This window comes from Pristis pectinata, chromosome 18 (genome assembly GCF_009764475.1).
Source record: "Pristis pectinata isolate sPriPec2 chromosome 18, sPriPec2.1.pri, whole genome shotgun sequence".
In the NCBI taxonomy this organism is placed as follows: Eukaryota; Metazoa; Chordata; class Chondrichthyes; order Rhinopristiformes; family Pristidae; genus Pristis; species Pristis pectinata.
This window is the reverse complement of record NC_067422.1, coordinates 39,548,763-39,571,238: the sequence shown is the minus strand read 5'-3', so window position 1 is coordinate 39,571,238 and position 22,476 is coordinate 39,548,763. Positions and strand designations below refer to the sequence as shown.

Genomic DNA, 22,476 nt, shown 5'->3' with positions numbered 1-22,476 from the left:
GTCGTTCCACCTCTCTCGTCACCCACGGTTCCTTCACCCTGCCATTCCTTCTCTGCCTCACCGGGACATACCTATCCCTAACATCCTGCATAAGATCCCTGAATATCGACCACATCCCCATGGTACATTTTCCTTCAAAAAGGACATCCCAATTTACACTCCCAAGTTCTCTCCTTATAGCCTGGTAGTTAGCCCTTCCCCAATTGAAAAACCTCTTGTCCTCTCTGCACCTGTCCCTGTCCATGACAATTTTAAAGGTTATGGAGCAATGGTCACTGTCCCCCAAATGCTCACCCACCAATAGATCCTTCACCTGTCCCGGTTCATTTCCTAAAACTAGATCTAACATGGCATTCCCTCTAGTCGGCCTGTCGACATACTGCGTCAGGAATCCCTCCTGGACACACTTAACAAATTCCGTCCCATCCAAACCTTTGGCACTAAGCAGGTTCCAGTCTATATTTGGGAAGTTGAAGTCTCCCATTATAACAACCCTGTTATTTCTGCTTCTCTCCAAACACTGCCTGCCAATCTGCTCCTCTATATCTCTACTGCTACCGGGGGGGGGGGGGGGGGGGGGGGCCTATAGAATACTCCTAGTAGAGTAACTGCTCCTTTCTTGTTCCTTAATTCCACCCATACGGACTCTAGAGATGATCCTTCTACAACATCCATCTTTTCCACAGCCGTAACAGTGTCCCTGACCAGTATCGCCACCCCTCCACCTCTTCTCCCCCCTTCCCTATCCTTCTTAAAACACTGAAAACCAGGAATATTCAATATCCACTCCTCTCCTGACGTCAGCCACGTCTCAGTAATAGCCACGATATCATAGTCCCCCATACTTATCCAAGCCCTCAGTTCATCCCCCTTATTCCTGACACTTCTTGCATTTAAGTAAACACACTTCAGTCCATCTACCTTACTACTTTTATAGCCTGTATTCTGCTTCTCCTTCCCCAAAGCCTCTCTACCTGTTTGATCTAACTTTTCCCCATTCCCTTCTTCCTCTGACCTACTCCTCCGGTTCCCTTCCCCATCACAAACTAGTTTAAACCCTCCTGTACCACCCTAGCAAATCTCGCCGCAAGGATATTGGCCCCCTTCTGGTTCAGGTGTAACCTGTCCTCTCTGTACAGGTCCCACCTTCCCGGGAAGAGATCCCAATGATCCAGAAATCTAAAACCCTCCCTCCTGCGCCAGCTTCTCAGCCACGCATTTATCTGCCACCTCCTCCTATTCCTACCTTCACTATCACGTGGCACTGGCAGCAATCCCGAGATTGCTACCCTTGAGGTCCTGTTCCTCAATTTTCTGCCTAGCTCCCTGAACTCACTCTTCAGGACCTCATCCCCCTTCCTACCTAAGTCATTGGTGCCAATATGGACCTCAACTTCTGGCTGCTCTCCCTCCCACTCAAGAATTCTGTGGACCCGATCAGTGACATCCCGGACCCTAGCACCTGGGAGGCAACATACCATCCGGGATTCATGCTCACTGCCACAGAACCTCCTGTCTGTTTCCCTGACTATCGAGTCCCCTATCACTACCGCATGTCTCTTTCCCACCCTTCCCTTCTGAGCAGCAGTATCAGTCCCAGTGCCAGAGACCTGGTAACTGCAGCTAGGCCCCTGCAGGTCATCCCCCTCAACAGCCTCCAAGGCAGAAAAATTGTTACTGAGGGGAACAGCCTCCGGGGTTCTCTGTCCTGTCTGCCTGCCTGACTTCTTCTTCCTCTTCCCTCCCCTGACAGTCACCATTCTATCTGCCTCCTGAACGTCAGATGTACCTGCCCTAAGGGGGGTGACTGTCACCTGATGCACCGTGTCTACATAACTCTCTTCCTCCCTTATGCTGCGCAGTGTTTGTAGCTGCGACTCCAGCTCATCAACTCTGAGCTGAAGTTCGTCCAGCCTCAAGCACTTACTGCAGATGTGGCCATCTTGGACCGCAGCAAGGTCCACGAGTTCCCACATCAAACAGCTAATTTTATAGTTTTTCTGATAAAATCAATCGAGAGGGTTGATGAGGGAAATGTGGTTGATGTGAAGTATATGGATGTCCAAATGGCATTTGATAAAATCCCACGTAAAAGGAAAGTCATGAAGATTTTTATTTACTAACTACAACACAGAAGAGGGCCATTTGACCCATCGGGTCCATGCCAGCTTCCAACAGAGTAATCCCATTGACTATTGCAAATTACCCCTTAGTGTAGTAAAGTGGCAAAAGGACCAACAAGGAGTTGACAGATATGTGAGAGAGAACATATTGCAGTAGTACAGAGCAACAGGAGGAGTCCCATTCCCCTTCCTTCTGTTTCTCTGTGCTCCCGCAACTTATTCTCTCTCACATATTAATCAACTCCCTTTTGATTCTTTTGCCACTTTACTAAGGGGTAATTTACAGTAGTCAGTTAACCCCCTGTTCATTGTTTGGGATGTGGGATGAAGCCAGATCACCCGGCAGAAAGCCACAGGGAGTACATGCACAGTCCACATGGACAACACCCGAGGTCTATAGAACCATAGAACTATAGAACCATACAGCACAAAACAGGCCCTTCGGCCCACCATGTTGTGCCGTCCATCAAACCACTCTCACACCACCTAACCTCTTCCTCCCGCATATCCCCCCATCCCACACTCCTCCATATGCCTATCCAACAAGCTCTTGAACCTGTCCAATGTATCTGCCTCCACCACCACCCCAGGCAGTGCATTCCATGCACCAACCAATCTCTGGGTGAAAAACCTCCCCCTGACATCTCCCCTGAACCTCCCACCCATAACCTTAAAGCCATGCCCTCTCGTCTTGAGCATTGGTGCCCTGAGAAGGAGGCGCTGACTGTCTACTCTATCTATTCCTCTCAATATTTTATATACCTCTATCATGTCTCCTCTCATCCTCCTCCTTTCCAGTGAATAAAGCCCTAGCACCTTAAGCCTCTCCACATATTCAATACTCTCTAATCCAGGCAGCATCCTGGTAAATCTCCTCTGCACCCTCTCCAACGCCTCCACATCCTTCCTATAATGAGGCGACCAGAACTGCACACAGTACTCTAAGTGTGGCCTAACTAGAGTTTTGTAAAGCTGCATCATCACCTCGCAGCTCTTAAACTCAATCCCGCGATTTATGAAAGCCAACATCCCATTGGCCTTCTTAACTGCTCTTTCCACCTGTGAGGCAACTTTCAATGAAGTGTGAATATGAACCCCCAGATCCCTCTGCTCCTCCACACTGCCAAGTACCTTGCCATTTACCCAGTACTCTGCCCTGGAGTTTGTCCTTCCAAAGTGTACCACCTCACACTTCTCCAGATTGAACTCCATCTGCCACTTGTCAGCCCAGCTCTGCATCCTATCAATATCCCTCTGTAAGCTCTGACAGCCCTCCACACTATCCACAACACCGCCGATCTTAGTGTCATCCGCAAACTTACTAACCCAGCCCTCCACCCCCTCATCTAAGTCATCTATAAATATCACAAAAAGTAGAGGTCCCAGAACTGATCCCTGCGGGACACCACTAGTCACTGCCTTCCAATCTGAGGGCACTCCTTCCACCACAACCCTCTGCTTTCAAACCCAGGTCCCTGAAGCTGTGAGGCATCAGCATGAACTGCTGTGTCATCATGCAGCTTCATGAAGGCAATTGAATGAAAAGCGCTGCAGCAGCATGGACAGAAAACTAGGAAATAGAGCAGTAGGGAAACATTGTTTCTCAAACAGGGGAATGTGTATTGTGGAGCTCCGCAGGGGTCTGTGGTTAAAGAAGCAGAGGGGTCCTGGGCTTTATAAATTGATCCACAGAGTATGGGAGCAAGGATGTCATGGTGAATCTCTATAGAACGCTGGTTTAGTCACAACCGGAGGATTGTGTCCAGTTTAGGAAGAATATGAAGGCTCTGGGGAGGCTGAAGAAGAGATGATTCCAGGGGCGAGAAGTCTTTAACTATGTCGTTAGACTGGAGAAGTTAAGTTTGTTAGTCTTGGAACAGAGGAGGTTATGAGGGGATCTGGTCAAACTATTTAAAATCATGTAGGCTACAGAGTAGATTTGGCAAACTGGTCCCGTTGGCAGAAGGGACACAGAATGAAAGTGATTGGCCAAAGAGCCAAGAGTGATGGGGGGACAATATTGTTTCAAAATGAGCCTCGACTGCATTGCAAGAGGCAGTTTCAAAGTGGAGGCATTCAAAAGGAAACTGGAGAAGTATCTGAAAAGAAAGGATTTGAAGAACACAGAGCTGGTGCAGACTTGATAGGCTGAATGGCCATCCTATGCTGTAACCTTTCTGTAATTCTCTGATGCCTACCATGAGATGGTTTAACAGAACAGTATCTGAACCTGATGAAATAGAGTAAAGGGACTTTTACCTGGCATTTAACATGCAATATCTGAACTGGGAATTATGTTTTAAGAATAAAAATCAAAGTGTATTTTTTATAGAATGATGTTGTTCATAACTCTTGATAATTTGTGATTAGCAGAAAAGAAGAAGGAGAAGAAGGAGGTGGAAGAGATTATCCCGATTACAGAGGAGCCGGAAAAGGATGATGTTTTGAAGGGGGAAGACATTATGGCCCTGGCAATAAAACCAGAGGACCTGCATAAGGTAGGGAGTGGTGTTTTATTTCTTCTGTTGGGTGATGCTTTTGGTGATGCATTTTTGGACTGTGTTTTGTGCAGAAATGTCAACAAAGGACTCAAGTCTGCAGAGCAAGACACCATCAGCAGTAGGTAGTCAATGGTCACACTCTCACCTCTGGATCAGTGATATGTGGGGAAGGTGTGCCAGATCTCACAACTCTTTGCCACCTGTGTGATTTAATCTGAAATTGTTTTAATGAACCTTTCCTTTTTGCAATAATTAATTACATTTTCCTATAAATAGGCCTTCCTTTCCCTGTGAACCAGAAGCTGCAGTTCTTCAGTTCTTTTCTATTCATTCACAGTTGTGGAAGAAGCCTTGACTGGTTACAGTGTTGCCTCTATCGAGGGTGGCAGTGATGAAGGCAAGGAATGTTCATGGTGATGGATGAGGTTTGGTTGAAAGGACCACTTTGTCTTAGCTGGTGCTGAATTTTTGAGTCACGTTGGGAATCCACTTATCCAGGCAGAAGTGCAGCTCCAAGATGGTGAGAGTGGAAATGCTCTCAGTAATCAGGAGGTTACCAACCTGTGCAGGATACCCAGCTTCGACCTGCTCTTGTAGCCACAATACGAGAGCAGATCAGCAGCTAGGTATCATGCAGCAAGTGACTAACCTCCTGATTCTCCAGAGCCTTTCCACTCTTGAGTCCTGTTGGGAGGTAAAAAGAGTGGGGGTGGGGGGGGGGGAGTTGCACTATTAATCAGGGGCAATATCACAGCTGCACGAAGAGGGGACACAATGGAGGGCTCGTGTACTGAGTCTATACGGGTGGAACTCAAAAGTAAGAAAGGTGCAACCACTTACAGACCCCCCCCCCCACCCCAATAGCCACCAGGATACTAAGGAACAGATATGTAGGCAGATTGGGGAAAGGTGTAAAAACAATGGGGTTGTTGTCGTGAGTGATCTCAACTTCCCCAGTATAGACTGAGACCTCCTTAAATGCAAGAGGTTTAAAACCTTTTTTTAAAAGCTTTATTTATTCAGCATGGTAACAATCCCTTCCGGCCCAACCAGCTCTCAATGCCCAATTACACCCATGTTAACCTACTAACAGATACGTCTTAGGAATGTGGGAGGAAACCGGAGCACCCGGAGGAAACCCACGCAGTCATGGGGAGAATGTACTGATAGCGGCCGGAATTGAACCCCAATCGCTGGTGCTGTAATAGCATTACGTTAACTGCTACGCTACCATAGACGGGGCAGAATTTGTTATGTGTATCCAAGAGAGTTTCTTAAATCAGTAGGTAGATAGTCCAATGAGAGGAGGGGCCATACTGGACCTGATGTTGGGAAATGAGCTTGGCCAGGTGACTGACCTTTCAGTGGGAGAACAGTCAGGGAACAGTGACCACAACTCCTTAAGTTTTAAGATGGCTATAGTTAAGGGTAAGTATGGACCTTGTGGGAGAGTATTAAATTGGGGCAGGGCAAATTACAAGAATGTTAGGCAGGAACAAGGGAGAGTTAATTGGGAACAGCTGTTTTTGGGCAAGTCCACATCGGATATGTGGAGGGTGTTTAAAGACCAACCGCACAGAGTACAGGACAGGTAGAGTATGTTCCAGTAAGAAGGAAGGACAAGGATGCCAAGGTAAGGGATGCTTGGATGGTCGAGAGAGGTGGTGAATTTAATAAAGAAGAGAAAGGAAGCGTATATAAGGATTAGAAAGCTAAAATCAGACCCGTGAGGATTATAAAGAAGCCAGAAAAGAACTCAAGAAGGGAATTAGGAGAGCCATGAGAGGCCATGAAAAATCCTTGGCAAGTAGGGCTCAAGAGAATCCCAAGGCATTCTATACATACATCAAAAAGAAGAGGATAACTAGGGAGAGGGTAGAACTACTCAAGTTTTTCCAGTTGCAGCAGCCAGAGCAGCAGAGGGGATGACATCATAAATGAGAGTTTTAGTGAGGCAGTCACACCCAAGGTGCAGGCTACAGATAAATGGGTGACCACCAGAGAAGGGGTGTAGGCAGACAGTGCAGGGTTCCCCTGTGGCCATTCCCCTCAGTAACACGTCTACCCCTTTGCATACTGTTGGGGGGGATGACCTTTCAGAGGCCAGCAGCAGTAGCCAGGTCAGTGGCACCGTGCCCGGCTCTGAGGCAAAGAAGGGAAGGGTGAAGTCAGGCAGGGCGATAGTGATAGGGGATTCGATGGTAAGGGGTGCAGATAGGTGCTTCTGTGGCCGCAATCGAGACTCCAGGATGATGTGTCTTGCAGCAGGTACAGGGCATTCTGAGAGGGGAGGGTGAGCAGCCAGAGGTCGTGGTCCATATAGGTAACAATGACGTAGGCAGGAGCAGGGATGAGGTCCTGCAAGTGATTTTAGGGAGCTAGGTAGAAAGATAAAAAGCAGGACTTCCAGGGTTGTAATCTCAGGATTACTGCCCGTGCCACGTGCTGGTGAGGTGAGAAACAGATACACAGTGCAGTTCAATACGTGGCTAAGGAGCTGGTGCAGGAGGGAGGGCTTCGGATTCATGGATCATTGGGCTCCTTTCCAGGGCAGGTGGGACCCGTACAAACAAGGCGGTTTGCATCTGAACTGGAGGGGGACCAATATCCTCGCCGGGAGGGTTTAAACTGAGTGGCAGGGGGAGGGAACCACGACAGCAGAGCAACAGGTGGTAGGGCTGAGGTAAGAAAGATGGTTTGACAAGTCAGACTGAAAGGAAGGACAGCAAGGGGCAGGTTAATAAACACGGTGGGACTGATGGGCTGAAATGTGTTTATTTCAATGCTCAGAGTGTTGTGGGTGAGGAGGATGAACTTAGAGCCTGGATCAGGACATGGAATTACAATGTTGTTACCATTCAGAGACCTGGTTGCATGAGGGGCAGGACTGGCAGCTCAACGTTCCTGGGTTTTGTTGTTTTAGACGTGATAGAGAGGGGGGTAAAAGAGGTGGAGGGGTTGCACTGCTGATAAGGGAGAATGTCACAACAGTACTCAGAGAGGACACACTGGAGGGCTCATCCACAGAGGCAGTTTGGGTGGAGCTCAGAAATAGGAAAGGTGCAATTACACTGTTGAGATTACACTACAGGCCCCCCAATAGCCACCCAGAGGTGGAGGAACAGAAATGTGGACAGATTACGGAAAGATGCAGGAACAACAGGGTTGTCCCAGTGGGAACTTTAACTTCCCCAGTATTGGCTGGAACTTCCTTAATACAAGAGGCTTAGATGGGGCTGGATTTCTTCAGTGCATCCAAGAGGGGTTCTTGAAGCAGTCTGTGGAGAGTCCAACTACAGGAGAGAGCATATGGGATCTAGTTTTGGGAAATGAGCCAGGCCAAGTGACAGACCTGATATTGGGGGAACATTTTGGGAATAGTGACTACAACTCACAACGTTTTAAGATAGTTATGAGTGAGGATAAAACCAGATTTTGCGGGAAGGTACTAAATCAGCGGAGGGCAAATTATGAGAGGATGAGGGGCATTGACTGGGAGCAGCTGCTGTCGGACAAGTCCATGTCTGACATGTGGGAGTTATTTAAAGACAAGCTGATCGGAGTTCAGGATCGGCATGTTCCGGTAAGGAGCAAGGACAGGGATGGTAAGGTAAGGGAACCTTGGATGACCCGAGAGGTCCTAAATTTAGTCAGAAAGAAAAAGGAAGCATACATAAGGTTTAGGAAGCTAAAATCAGACTGGGCCCTTGTGGAATATAAAGAGAGCAGGAAAGTGCTGAAGCAGGTGATTAGGAAGGCCCAAAGGGGCCACGAAATGTCCTTGGCGAGCAGGGTCAAGGAGAATCCCAAGGCATTTCGTATTAAGAAAATGAGAATAGCTGAGGAGAGGGTAGGTCCACTCAAGGATAAAGGAGGGAATTTGTGCTTGGACTCACAGCAAGTGGCTGAGATGCTAAATGAGTACTTTGCGTCAGTATTTACTGAGGAGAAGGATTTGTTGGGTAGTGAAGGCAGAGTGGGGCATGCTGATGTGCTCGGACATTTTGAGATTAAGGAGGAGGCAGTGCTGGGTCTTCTGAAAATCATTAATGTGGATAAGTCGCCAGGGACTGATGGCACATATCCCAGAATATTGAAAGAAGCAAGGGAGGAGATTGCTAGGGCTTTGACAAAGATCTTTGTGTCCTCACTAGCAACAGGCGAGGTCCCAGAGGACTGGAGAGTAAGCAAATGTGGTGCCTTTTTTCAAGAAGGGAAGTAGGGATAATCCAGGTAATTATAGGCCAGTGAGCCGCACATCTGTGGTAGGGAAGCTATTGGAGAGGATACTTAGGGATAGGATTGATGCACATTTGGAAAGGCATGGCCTGCTCAGGCACAGTCAACATGGCTTTGCGCGGGGCAGGTCATGCCTTACAAACTTGACTGAGTTTTTTGAGGAGGTGACAAAGGAGCTTGATGAGGGTAAGGCAGTGGACATTATCTGCATGGACTTTAGTAAGGCATTTGATAAGGTCCCTCATGGTAGGTTAATTCAGAAGATAAAGATGCATGGTGTCCAGGGTGAATTGCAAGTTTGGATTCAGAACTGGCTTGCCCATAGAAGACAGAGAGTAGGGGTGGAAGGCTGCTACTCTGGCTGGAGTGGTGACCAGTGGTGTTCCGCAGGGATCGGTGCTGGGACCTCTGTTGTTTCTGATATATAACGATGATTTGGATGAAAATGTAGATGGGTGGATTAGCAAGTTTGTGATGACACTAAGACTGGTGGAGTTGTGGACAGTGTAAAGGACTGTCAAAGAATACAGCGGGATATAGATCAGTTACAGATATGGGCAGAGAAGTGGCAGATGGAGTTTAATCCGGGCAAGTGTGAGGTGTTGCACTTTAGGAGGTGAAATGACAGGAGAAAGTACACAGTTAATGGTAGGCTCCTTAATAGCATTGAGATACAGAGGGATCTCGTGGTTCAGGTCCATAGTTCACTGAAAGTGGCTACGCAAGTGGATAAGGTGGTAAAGAAGGCGTACGGCATGCTTGCCTTCATTGGTCGAGGTGTTAAGTATAAGGGTAAGGAAGTCATGCTGCAGCTATATAAAACTCTAGTCAGACAGCACTTGGAGTATTGTGTGCAGTTCTGGTCGTCCCGTTATTGGAAGGATGTGGAATGTTAAACACCAGAGGACATGCTTTTAAGGTTAGAAGGGGGAAGTTTAAAGGTGACGTGAGGGGAAAATTTTTTATGCAGACAGTGGTAGGTGCCTGGAGTAGGTTACCAGGGATAGTAGTGGAAGCAGGCACTTTGGTGGATTTTAGAAGCGTATAGATAGACACATGAATCCGAAGGGAATGGAGGGATATGGATGATACATAAATTGACATCAAGATCGACACAACATCGTGGGCTAAGTGGCCTGTCCGGTGCTGGACTGTTCTATGTTCTATGATAAAAGAGGGAAAATGTGTTTGGAGGCGGAAGATGTGGGCAAGGTCCTAAATGAGTACTTTGCATCGGTATTTACCAAGGAGAAAGATGTAGAGGATAGTGAGATCAGTGTGGAGCATGCTAATATGCTCGGGTATTTTGAGATAAAGAAGGAGGCAGTGTTGGGTGTCTTAAAGGACATTAAGGTGGATAAGTCCCCAGGGCCTGATGGAATATACCCCAGGTCATTGAGAGAAGCATGAGATGAGATTGCTGGGGCCTTGACCAAGGTCTTCATGTCCTTTCTAGGCAAGGTCCCAGAGGACTGGCAAGTAACTAACGTTGTTCCATTATTCAAGAAGGGAAATAGAGATAATCCTGAAATCTGTAGACCGGTGAGCTTCATGTCAGTGGTAGGGAAACTATTGGAGTAGATTCTTAGGGATAGACCATTTGGAAAACCATGGCCTAATTAGGGACAGTCAGCATGGCTTTGTAACGGGCAAGTCTTACTAACCTGATTGAGTTTTTTGAAGAGGTGACGAAGATGATTGATGAGGGTAGAGCAGTGGACGTTGTCTACATGGATTTTAGTAAGGCATTTGACAAAGTCCCTCATGGCTCATCCAGAAGATTAAGATGCATGGGATCCATGGTGACTTGGCTGTTTGGATTCAGAATTGGCTTGCCTATAGAAGACAGAGGTAGTGGTCAATGGGACTTATTCTGGCTGGAGGTCTGTGACCAATGGTGTTCTGCAGGGATCCGTACTGGGACCTCTGCTGTTTGTGATGTATATAAATGACCTGGATGAAAATGTGGATGGGTGGGTTAGTAAATTCACAGATGATACAAAGATTGGTTGTGTTGTGGATGGTATAGAAGATTGCCAAAAGATACAGCACAATATAGATCAGTTGCAGATATGGACGGAAAAATGGAAGATGAGTTTAGTCTGGCCAACTGTGAGGTTTTGCACTTTGGGAGATCAAATGTAAAGGGACAGTACAGTGTTAATGGCAGGACCCTTAATAGTGTTGATGTACAAGGGATCTTGGGATCCAAGTCCATAGCTCCCTGAAAGTGGCTGCACAGGTTGATAGGGTGGTGGAGAAGGCGTATGGCATTTATTAGTTGAGGAACTTATGTTGCGGCTTTATAAAACTCTGGTTAGGCAGTTTGGAGTATTGCATTCAATTCTGGTCACCCCACTACAGGAAGGATGTGGAGGTTTTGGAGAGGGTGCAGAAGAGGTTTAGCAGGATGCTGCCTGGATTAGAGGGCATGTGCTATAAGGTGAGGCTGGACAAGCTTAGGTTGTTTTCTCTGGAGCGGGGGAGGCTAAGGGGAGACCTGATGGAAGTTTCTGAGATTATAAGAGTCATAGATCAAGTAGACAGCCAGTATCTTTTTCCCAGGGTCGAAATGTTGAATACTAGAGGGCATGAATTTAAGGTGAAAGGGGGAAACCAAAGGAGATGTGTGGGGCAGTGGTGGGTGCCTGGAATGTGCTGCCAGGGGTGGTAGTGGAGGGAAATATGATAAACATGTTTACAAGGCCTTTAGATAGGCACATGAATGTGCAGAGAATGGAGGTATATGGACTTTGTGTAGGCAGAAGGAATTAGTTTAGTTTGGCATTTAATTACTAGTTTAATTAGTACAACGCAACACTGTGGGCTGACGGGCCTGTTCCTGAGCTCCATGTTCTAGGTATTGCAGTCTATCCTCACTGATTGCAGTCTGTTGGTCAGGAAATCAAGGATTCAGTTGCAAAGGGAGGTGTTGAGTTCCAGGTTTAGGAGTATGGAGCTCTTCAAATTCTCTTTCAATAAAGGCTAATATATCACTTCACTTCCTAGTTGCTTGTTGTATTTGCAGGCTAACTGTTCGTGACCTGTGCCCAAGGACATCCCAATCCATTGAACATCAACATTTCCCAGTGTCTCACCATTTAAAAAATACTTTGCCTTTTTATTTTTTTCTACCAAAGTGTACACCCTCATGTTTTTCCACATTATGTTCCACATTGCCAAGCCTTTGCTCTTCGTTTAGCTTGTCTCAGGCTCTTGAAGCCCTCTGCATCCTCTCCATAGCTCAGAGCGCCATCTAGCTTTGTACGATCAGCACAGTCGGTACACCCTCGTCAACTGGTTGATGCAGATTGAGAACAGCATTTTATCCCCAGTTCTGTGCTCGATCTTGTTTCATAATCTCTTTCTCTTTTGTGTTACCTTATCAAAGTCCTTTGTGTCAGATACATTATTGTGACTGATGACGGTGTGATCTTGGTTCTGGAATGGAGACAATGGAAACTGAACAATTTCCTGCTCATCCTGTAGATAACCCCACTCCAGCAGGGCACTTGTTGAAAGTGAGTGAAGTATTATTGTAAGGAGGATTGAGAAGAGGATGATGTGATGACAGAGCCTTGCTTGATCCCTGTCTGCACTGGGATTGGGTATGTGGTGGACCCATCAGTGAACATCACAGTTTGCTTATAATGTATTCTCAGATTGAACAGGGGTCACTGGAGATGTGAGACAGCAACACTACTTACTGTGCCACTGTTATACCCATCGTGTGCTGTTGGAACAGGGAGCGTGTTGGGCGCAGCCAAATTTGAGAAGGATCCTCATTGACAGAGTTGAAGGTTTTTATGAGGTTAAAGAAGCCCACCTACTGTGGTGACACTGTTCCCTGCTGCTTTCTTTGATTTTTTTACGCAGGAAGATTTTCCCTGAGATAAGCAACAGGGGTACTCCTCTGCAATTACCACAGTCAGGCTCAGGAAAGCAGTTCAGGGACAAACCTTGTAAATGTGTTTTTGATTATTTGCAGCTTTGTTGGAAAATCAATTGAAACTGTGCTCATTTGAATCAAGCTAACAGCAAAAGTTTTGGGGTGTTTGGATGTTCCAGAGATGATATCATCTATTATCTTAAATCATGGTCCCACTGGGCTTCCAGTACAGTGAGGCCCAGGAGAAGAACTAAACATAAAGCCTTCCTCACAGGAGAAGCAGCAGAGGAAGGCCAGAAGGAGAACTATTTTTCCAAAGACTTCCAGGAGTTACTCTCCCATCTTGGCCTAGATGAGGGGTTACACAAGGTTAAGATCTTTTAAATCAGTGGTAACAAAAATCTCACAATTTCTGCAGGCAGTACTCCAAGCACAAGCCTTGCCTGAACTCTCTCTGTAGAGGTGAAGGTCTCTGTCACCCTGAACTTGGCCTTCTGACCCTAACAGGTGGGGACGGTTGATATACATGACCCATGTTGCATTTTGCAACCACTGCATTTGCAACATCAATGATGATCTCAAGTCAAGGAGAGGGGAACAGAAGCAGAGATCAGAAGAAATGCAGTCATGTGGATTTACCCATATTCTGTGGTCTTCCCATATTTTCAGGAAGTGATAGACTTTCCATGTGAATTTGGTGTAAATTCTCAGCACCAAACAGGATTGATTTATCAATGCAGAATTCTCAATGTTGCCTACCATCATGAATGGAAACAAATAAAGAGAAGCATGAATTCGCAACTATATTTAGCTAACTTGGCAATTTACATGTTTACTTGGTTCCTGTTTCTGTCAAGCCTATTCCTGTCCTACTCCACAACTAAGTAGTGCTCACCCAAGTGCTCCACCTAAACCAATGGATGATTGCTTTGCTAGAGGTTGCAGATGGCCTTGAAAGGTGGCTGCAGTAAGCTATGGCTCAATGCGGCCTGGGTTCTGACTGCATCATTTGGGCATGAATGGACCAAGCTGGTCTAACTGGTTGATGTTACTGCTAGGGCATTCTCAGAGTGGCAGAGATGGGACCATAGATACTGTCAACTTGAGCAAGGTCAGCTGACTTCTACATCAGGGACCATTCCCATCTCTCAGGCAAAGGATTGTCTCACTGAACAATCTCCTGAAGAAGATTATTGAAGTTCTATGACACACTCAAAGCTTCTGTCAACAGTGGAATCCAGACCATTGACTTCAGAGAATCATATTTCAGATGTATCATTTAATAGTCATACTTTAATCATTGCTATGCCATGCATTTAGCATGTATTACAACAGACATATTCCCTATCCCAGTGACTAGTTGTAGCTCCAACACAGTTCTTTTCAGGACACCATTTGTTACATCCTGCCAGAGAGAAGTACATGAGCTTTTTAAGTTTGCTGTTAAAATTAAGGGTAGAAGTAGCACAGTGGTAGAGTTTAATAAAATGGTTTGTAAAGTATAAGAGAAGCCAGGATTACCTCTGCATTCGTAATCCTAAAACAGTGAACGATATTGGCAGGGGAAAGCAGGACCTGATAGTGCACTATGGGTTCCAGGCAGATCTGGAAAGGTCTGGCTCAACCAATGGTCCACACTAAAACAAAAAAAGAAAATGCTGGAAATGCTCAGAAGATGGGGTAGCTTCTGTGGAGAGAAACAATTAATGTTTCAGGCTGATGAGCATTCATAAGGGAAAGGCCACCAACCTGCAGTGATCTGGCAAATGGAGCATTAAGTGAAATTGTCCTTTATGGCAGACCAAATAAAAAAGAAGCCTATTATCTAAATGATGAGAGATTGTGGAGCTCTGAGATGCAGAGAACTCTGAGTACTGGATGATTCACAAAAGACTTCTACATAGACACGGCAAGTAATCAGGAAAGCTAACAGAAATGTTGTCCTTTACTGCCAGGGGATTAGGGAGTAGGGAGGTTATGCTTCATTTACATAGGGCACTGGTGAGATCAGACCTGATCAGTATGTGCACAGTGTTGGTCTATTTCATGAAGAATGTTAATGTGGTGGAGACAGTTCAGAGAAAATTTTATTGACTAATACCTTAAATGGGCAAGTTAGAAAGGTTGGACAGGGTAGGCTTGTATCCACCAGAGGGTAGAGCAGTGAGGTGGTTAAAACTTACTATGTCTTGAGGGGCCTCGACAGGGTGGATGTGGAGAGGATGTTTTTTCTTGTCATACAACCTAGAACTAGACAGGGCAGTGAGGAAGGTGTATGGCCTTCATCAGCTGAGGCATTGAGTATAAGAGTTGGAACATCATGTTACAGTTGTACAAAATGTTGGTTAGATCGCACTTGGAGTATTGTGTGCAGTTCTGGTCACCACACTATAGGAAGGACGTGATTAAGCTAGAAAGGGTGCAGAAAGATTCACGAGAATGTTCCCTGGATTGGAGGGCTTGAGTTATTATCAGGAGAGATTGGATAGGCTGGGTCTGTTTCCCCTGAAGCAAAGGAGGCTGAGGGATGACATGATAAAGGGATATAAAATTATGAAAGGCATAGATAGGGTAGATAGCCAGAGTCTGTTTCCCATGCCAGGGGTGTCTAAAAACCAGAGGGCATCGTTTTAAGGTGAGAGGGAGGAGGTTTAAAGGAGACCTGAGGGGTACATTTTTCACACACAGAGTAGTTGGTATCTGAAATAACCTGCCAGAGGAGGTGGTGGAGGTAGGAACAGTAACACCAGTTAAGAGGCACTTGAACAGGTACTTGAATGAGCAGGGCATAGAGGGATGTGGAATTAAAGCAGGCATGTGGGATTGGTATCGATAGGCATGATGGTCGGCATAGACGCGGTAGGTCAAAAGGCCTGTTTCTATGCTGTATAACTGGCGTCATTATTTAAAAATAAGGAGTGGCCATTTAACACAGAGATGAAGCTAATTTTTTTCTCTCAGAGGGTCATGCATGTTTGGAGCTCTTTTGCAAAGGGTTGTGGGGGGAGTGTCTTTGAACATCTTTAAGGCAGGAGTCGTAGATTCACAAAGTGTCACTTTGGCAGGCGGACCTCTGGAACTGTGGTGCCTTGGCTGACTTTTGTACCCTAAAGCAATGGGGGGAAAAGTTACAGTAGGTGGCTGGAGATGCAGGGTTGAGGTTACGGTCAGAGTAGTCGTGATCTCATTAAATGGACAAGCAGGTTCAAGGGCATGCGGCCTACTTTTGTTCCTTATTAAAATCTCTCTTTAGTGAAATGTAGGTTCAGTTTTGAAGGAATCCTACATGATGGATGATTAGGCAAACAAGCTGTATACTTGGGGCAGGAGAGAATGTTGGGAAAAAATAGACATGTTGATTTGAAGTAAGAAAAAACTGAATTGTGAACTGAGAAAATGGCACCTTTCATCTCTCTGGAGTTGTGACTGTCCAACCAACTCATTCTTCTCCTTCACATCCCAATAGTTGCATGTTCCTCGGGCTCCTCTAAAGGTAATTCCAACCACCAGTAGAATAGTAATTCGAAAACCAAAACCCAAAGAAGAAGTGATGGTGAAAAGACTTGTAGCCAAACCTACTCTACCTGTGGATGAACTGAAAACTATGGACTATTCAGGTGAGTTATTAGGTGAAGATAAGTCTTTTTTATCGATGATCTAGAGGAGGTAAACTGGCGAATTGGATTGGTTTGCTGGAGGCACCACTTTAGTGTGATTGCCTGCACCCATTTATATGTACATGTTACTTTGTCTCTGCTGGGAAAAGGTGATTGTTAGAGACACAAGAAACGACAGATGCTGGAATCCGGAGCAACACAGAAAAGGTGATTGTTGGAGTATGTTTTGAAAGTGAATACTGTCAAATGACTGAAAATTCCTGTTCAGCGCTAAAGTAGACAAAAGAAAGTGGAAAACAAGATGCTGCATAGGTGTGCTGATTTTCACAATACCATGATATCCCAAAGCACTTTGACAGCCAATGAAGCAGAATCCCTACTAGTATTCTACCCTAATGCTATACAGTCAAGAGTGGCCTACTCTTGTTCCTCATTAAAATCTCTCTTCAGTGAAATGTAGGTTCAGTTTTGAAGGAATCCTACAAGAGGGTTGATTAGGCAGCCAAGTTGTATACTCTGGCAAGGGGCAGGAGAGAATGTTGGGAAAAAAAATAGGTAACATGCATTGATTTGAAGTAAGAAAAAACTGAATTGTGAACTGAGAAAATGTTTTTCTAACTCATGTTCAGGATCTGGGCATCACTGGCAAAGCCAGTGCTTATTGCCCATTCCTTATAGACTTCAAAAAGGTAGTGGTGAGTCATAGAGTCATACAACACAGAAACAGGCCCTTCGGCCCACCAAATCCATGCCGATCATCAAGTACCTATCTATACTAATCCCATTTACCAGCATTTGGAACATAGACTCCTCTGCCTTGGCAACTGAAGTGCTCACCTAGATACTTCTCAAATATCGGTAGAGTACTTGCCTCCACCACCCACTCAGACAGATTCCAGATTCCAATCAAGCTGGGTGGAAAAAGTTCTCCCTCAGATCCCCTATAAACCTCTTACCCCTAACCATAAACTTCTGCTCTCTAATTTTAGATACCTCTGTTAGGGATATGTTTTCTACTAGTTACCCTATCTATGACCCACATCATTTTGTATCCCTCTATCAGATTCACCCTCAGCCTTCTCTACCAGCAAAACAAACCCAGCCTAACCAGTCTTGTCTCAGATCTGAAAAGCTCCATCTCATGCCGCATCCTGGTGAATCCTCCTCTGCACCCTCTCTAGTGCTATCATGTCCTTCCTGTCGTGTGACGAGGAACGCACAATGTACTCCAGCTGTGGCCTAAGCAATGTTTTTTAAAGTTGTACTGTAATCGCTAATATTTTTTGCCCTGGCGAATGAGGCAAGCATCCTGTATGCTTTCTTCACCACCTTATCTACTTGTGCTGCTACCTTCAGGGATTCTTGGATTTTGTACACATAAGTCCCTCCGTTCATTAAGATAAGATAAGATAAGATTTCTTTATTAGTCACATGTACATCGAAACACACAGTGAAATGCACCTTTGCGTAGAGTGTTCTGGGGGCAGCCCGCAAGTGTCGCCACACTGCCGGTGCCAACATAGCATGCCCACAACTTCCTAATCTGTACGTCTTTGGAATGTGGGAGGAAACCGGAGCACCTGGAGGAAACCCACACAGACACAGGGAGAACGTACAAACTCCTTACAGACAGTGGCCAGAATTGAACCTGGGTCTCTGGCGCTGTAAAGCGTTAAGCTAACCGCTACACTACCAATACTGCCTAAGTCCAGACCATTCATTGTGTACGTCCTACCCTTAATTCATCCTGTCTAATTCATCACCCTATAGTTATCAGGATTAAATGCCCTCTGCCACTGCTCTGCCCATCTTACCATCTGATCAATATCATTCTGCAACTATCATCCTCCTTATCAACAATCCGACTAATTTATGTGCCATCCTCAATCTTACCAATCATAGCTCAAGCATTCATATCCAAATCATTAATCAAGAGTATGGGCTGGAGACAGGACTAAAGTATCTGGTGCTGATTTTTTTAACCCAGCCTTCCCACTACATTTTTTCCATTATGGAGCTTCCTTTTCTGGAGGTATCCTGGACCATTGCCAGGCACTTCTATTTTGTGCTGAGCATACTGATAGGTGGGAGGTGAGTAAGATCGTCTCCCGGTACAAGATTTTAGCTTTGTCTATCTCGCGAAGATCTGGAGAGTGGGAAATTAACATCATTTTTAACATATTTTTGTTAGATTTCAATATCACTAATGGGACCTGAGTGCAATTTTTATTCATCAAAGTGACTGTGGTAATAGTTTCTCTACAAAACACCCTGTGAGCAGGAGGATCAGAGACAGATAGGACCCAAAAGTAAGCATTGTTTATCTTTGTTGAGCCAGGAGCAGATTAATTAGTTCTTAACCTCAATGCTGCCTATAAAACCTAGTGGCACAGAAATTGGCTTTGATGTTCTCTTAAATTATAACAATGACTATACTGCAAAAAAAAGAATTGCTTTGCACATCCAGAATATAGAAAGTGCTGAACAATTACTTTCTTATTTTGTTCAATGAATGTTACTTCCATCAAAGTACCCGATTATGCTTTAATAATGCAAGTTCGTAATTGTGTATTGAAGCTGTTATATTCAAAGCTACTTACCTCATCTTTTTGCCATGCTGAGTCATCCAGTAAGAGGAAAGGCTTAATATGCATTCCTGAAGCTTTGCAGTGCCATTTAGAAACTGATGCAGTTAACGCCTGCCATTTCATCGCCGTAGGCTCAATTTGCCATTTGTGCTGAGTTAAATTATATCAGTTGTAAACAGTATGAATAAGACAACGCCATTCAAGGAGATTGTCCAGGGTTCTGATCCTGAAATTTTGATGTCTGACTACAGTAATATGTTGCAAGAGATAGGACTGGGCATTGCTGTAAAGCTCCAGTAGGTTAAATATTTTGGCAGTATGATTGGCGCCAATGGAGCAGTACCCCAGTATGTCAGTGCTGCTCTTTTGCATAAAGGAAAACATTGAAAAGAAATATTGTAACTATTCATTAGGAAGTGTGCCGAACTGCTCTCTCTTATTACCTCTTTGGAAAGATTCAGCCCTTTGTCTTCCCTCACAATGCATCTGTAACAGGTACCTCTGTCTCTGAGCACATTGCACATTGAACTCTACTTTCTTCTAAGAAACACTTAGTTACTAATAATATTTCTATTCATGTTTTAACTCTGCAGGTCCTGGGGGTCCTCGGTTTGATGCAGAGGGGAGAGTTCTGCCACACAGCATCCTTGGAAGCTTGGTAGATTTTAAACATGAGTTGCTTGCACAGGGACTTACTGAGGTAAAGTACATGAAGACAGTAAAGCACCCATTATCAGAACTAACAGGATAGTTAAAGAAACGTGGATTATAAATGTTCCCCAAATGGGCAGAGGTAGTAAATAGATCATGAGTACCCAGATGAGGAACTAAAATTTTACAAGTTGACCTGAATTTCAATTTAAAGCTGGAGTGGGACTGTGTGCAATGGTGCAATGGCTGATCTCATTGCTATCGAGTGAACTCTGTGAGGTTTGTGGGACTAACTGCTGGTAACATTGAATCAAGCATGTGCCATTCTTAAGAAAGAGTCATGTTAGCCGCAGTATTTGTTACAAAAATTAGAGATAAAGGGCAATTACATCATGTATCAGTGGACATCAAGGTAAGGGTTGCTGTTACCAGGAATACCTTTTCTATTTTGCATACAAAAGAAGGCCTCTATGCTTTGTCCTACCACTGATGGATGTAACAAGCACAATGCTAGAGTTGCTGGAAATTTGAAATGAAAACAGAGAATGCTGGAAATATCCAACAGATCAGGCAGCATCTATGAAGAAAGAAAAACAGTTAACATTTCATGTTGGATAAATATTGGACTACACATGGAAAAAAACATCTGTTGCTGATGATAACCTGTAGCAGCTCGATTTGTTCTGAATTTACCCTGTTTAACAGGCGGTGGAGCCACCCAATAAACGAGTGTGTCCAACCACAAAGACAGGAATTTGTATTCACGAGGATGTATGAAGGTCTTTGCTAAAAAATGCTGTCCTGGAAGAGTGCATATGTGACTAGTAGAATGGTGAAACCAATCCTTTAAGTTGGATTTCTTATTACCTGTTGCAGCCCTTGCCTGTCAGTTATATGCTTGGCCCCTGTTGGCCACATTTAAATTCCCAGCTAGATTATTTTGGTAGTTTTACCGGCCTCAGTATTTCTTTCAAGTGGTGTTCAATGTGGTTGAATACCGATTCGACTATTGAAGTAGAGTGTGTGATCCGGTGCCATGAGACTTCATGGAGCCTGGAGCTGATGTTGAGAATTTCCAGGGGCACATCTTTCAAATTGTTTACTACTGTGTCGCCATCATTAGTGGGTCTGACCTACCGGTGAGAGAAGATGTGCATGGAACGGTCTGGCTGTCAGAATTGTTGAATTCTGCATGACTCTGCTATGACTAACTATTCTGTGAGGTATCTTGTGTATTTTGGCACATTCCCAGATATTAGTGAGGAAGAATTCTGGGCTACATGTGTCTTTAAACTAAATGGGTTGGGGGAGATCAGTGATCGTGCATACAAACTGTGTGTAAGTAGAGTGAAACCATTTCCCGTATCCTTCAGGATAATAGGCCTCAGTCCACCTTCAACTGAGCACTTGACTTTTTTCTGGTTGAGTCGTGTCCTGTAATAGATACCTGATTAATGAACCACAACAGCCACCATTCTAGGTCAGAGAGAAGTTTCTTAATATTCTTTCTATTGATTGGCATTGTTGTTTGATTCTTTTTAATGCCTCTCCCATATTGAATGATGTTGGGCAGACAAAATGAGGGATGTGTGAATAGGTAGGTGTGTAAGTGGGTGTGTGTCAGCAGGTGGATATGTCACTTCACCTTTAGGACGTGGGTAGAAGTCTCTCAACCCGCTGTATGCAAAGACCACACTGAGTACAAAGTCATTGAGTTATAGAGATACAGCACAGAAATGGGCCTTTTGGCCCACCGAGTCCACACCGACATCAACCACTCATTTACACTAAACCTATATTATTCTTACCAACTCCTGCCAGATTTTACCACTCACCTGCACACTACAGGCAATTTACAGCAGCCAATGAACCTACCAATCCACACATCTTTGGGATGTGGAAGGAAACTGGAGCAGTGGGAGGAAACTCACATGGTCACAGGGAAAACGTGCAAATTGCACACAGAAAGCACGCAAGGTCAGGATTGAACCCAAGATCCTGGAGCTATGAGGAAGTGGCTCGACGCACTGCACCACTGTGCTGCCCTTAACCTTCTGAATTACTGGGCAGGAAACTGATGCAAGCAACCCTTGGGCAAGCACAATAGGCAAGCAACCCTTGATGCCCTCACCTCACCATCTCAACAGTGAAGATCACTGAAAGAAAGCCTGAACTGATACGATTCATTTTATTATTTACAACTGCACTGACCAATGGTTTGCAAGTACGATCCTTCTCCACATAACATACTATTTCCTGTGCTCCTCAGATGGCCAACATGATCTCAGAACGCCAACCTTCTGAAACCAAATCCCAGCATTTGCCAGTATATGAAAAGAAACCCAAGGAAATTATATATGCCAATTTACATAATCAGGACCGTGCCTTGGCAAACTGGCAGTGGCACATGGCAGAGCGGAAGAGGACACAGCACATCCTCTCAAGTAAGTGGATCTTAGTGAAGATGTCCTTCTGCATGAGCTTATTCTCAACCTTACCCTTTTTGCCAGATAGAACACTACAGCACAGTACAGGTCTTTCGGCCCACGATGTTGTGCCGACAGTTTTGAGTTTTCATGCTAAAGTGTTCAGTTGTTGCTGTATCGATAGATAGTTTGTAGTTCACCGAAGCAGACCAGCACTGGTTGCCGTAACGTGTCAATTTAACCACCCGTAATTATAGGAGTGTCAAAAAGAGCTGCTGTGCAGTGGTTCCTGGCCCTGCTCACCACCAAATGATCCTTGCTAGAAGATATAAGAAAGGAATGGATTTGCACTTCATATAGTGTCTTTCATTAAATCAAGCTTGAGCCATGTCTTAAGAATGAGTCATGACGGCCAAGGTACTTGATACTAAGGTGCCTGATA

At 45.0% G+C, this 22,476-nt stretch overlaps 1 protein-coding gene across 1 annotated transcript in view; it reads left to right on the top strand.

The window, feature by feature from the left end:
• Nucleotides 1-22,476, top strand: part of mycbpap (mycbp associated protein) — a 110,135-nt gene that overhangs the window by 19,873 nt on the left and 67,786 nt on the right. The window contains exons 2-5 of the mRNA XM_052033357.1: nt 4,497-4,621; nt 16,219-16,369; nt 19,551-19,657; nt 21,878-22,052. Of these exons, the coding sequence (XP_051889317.1) occupies nt 4,497-4,621; nt 16,219-16,369; nt 19,551-19,657; nt 21,878-22,052 (558 nt within the window). The remainder of the gene's footprint in view (nt 1-4,496; nt 4,622-16,218; nt 16,370-19,550; nt 19,658-21,877; nt 22,053-22,476) is intronic.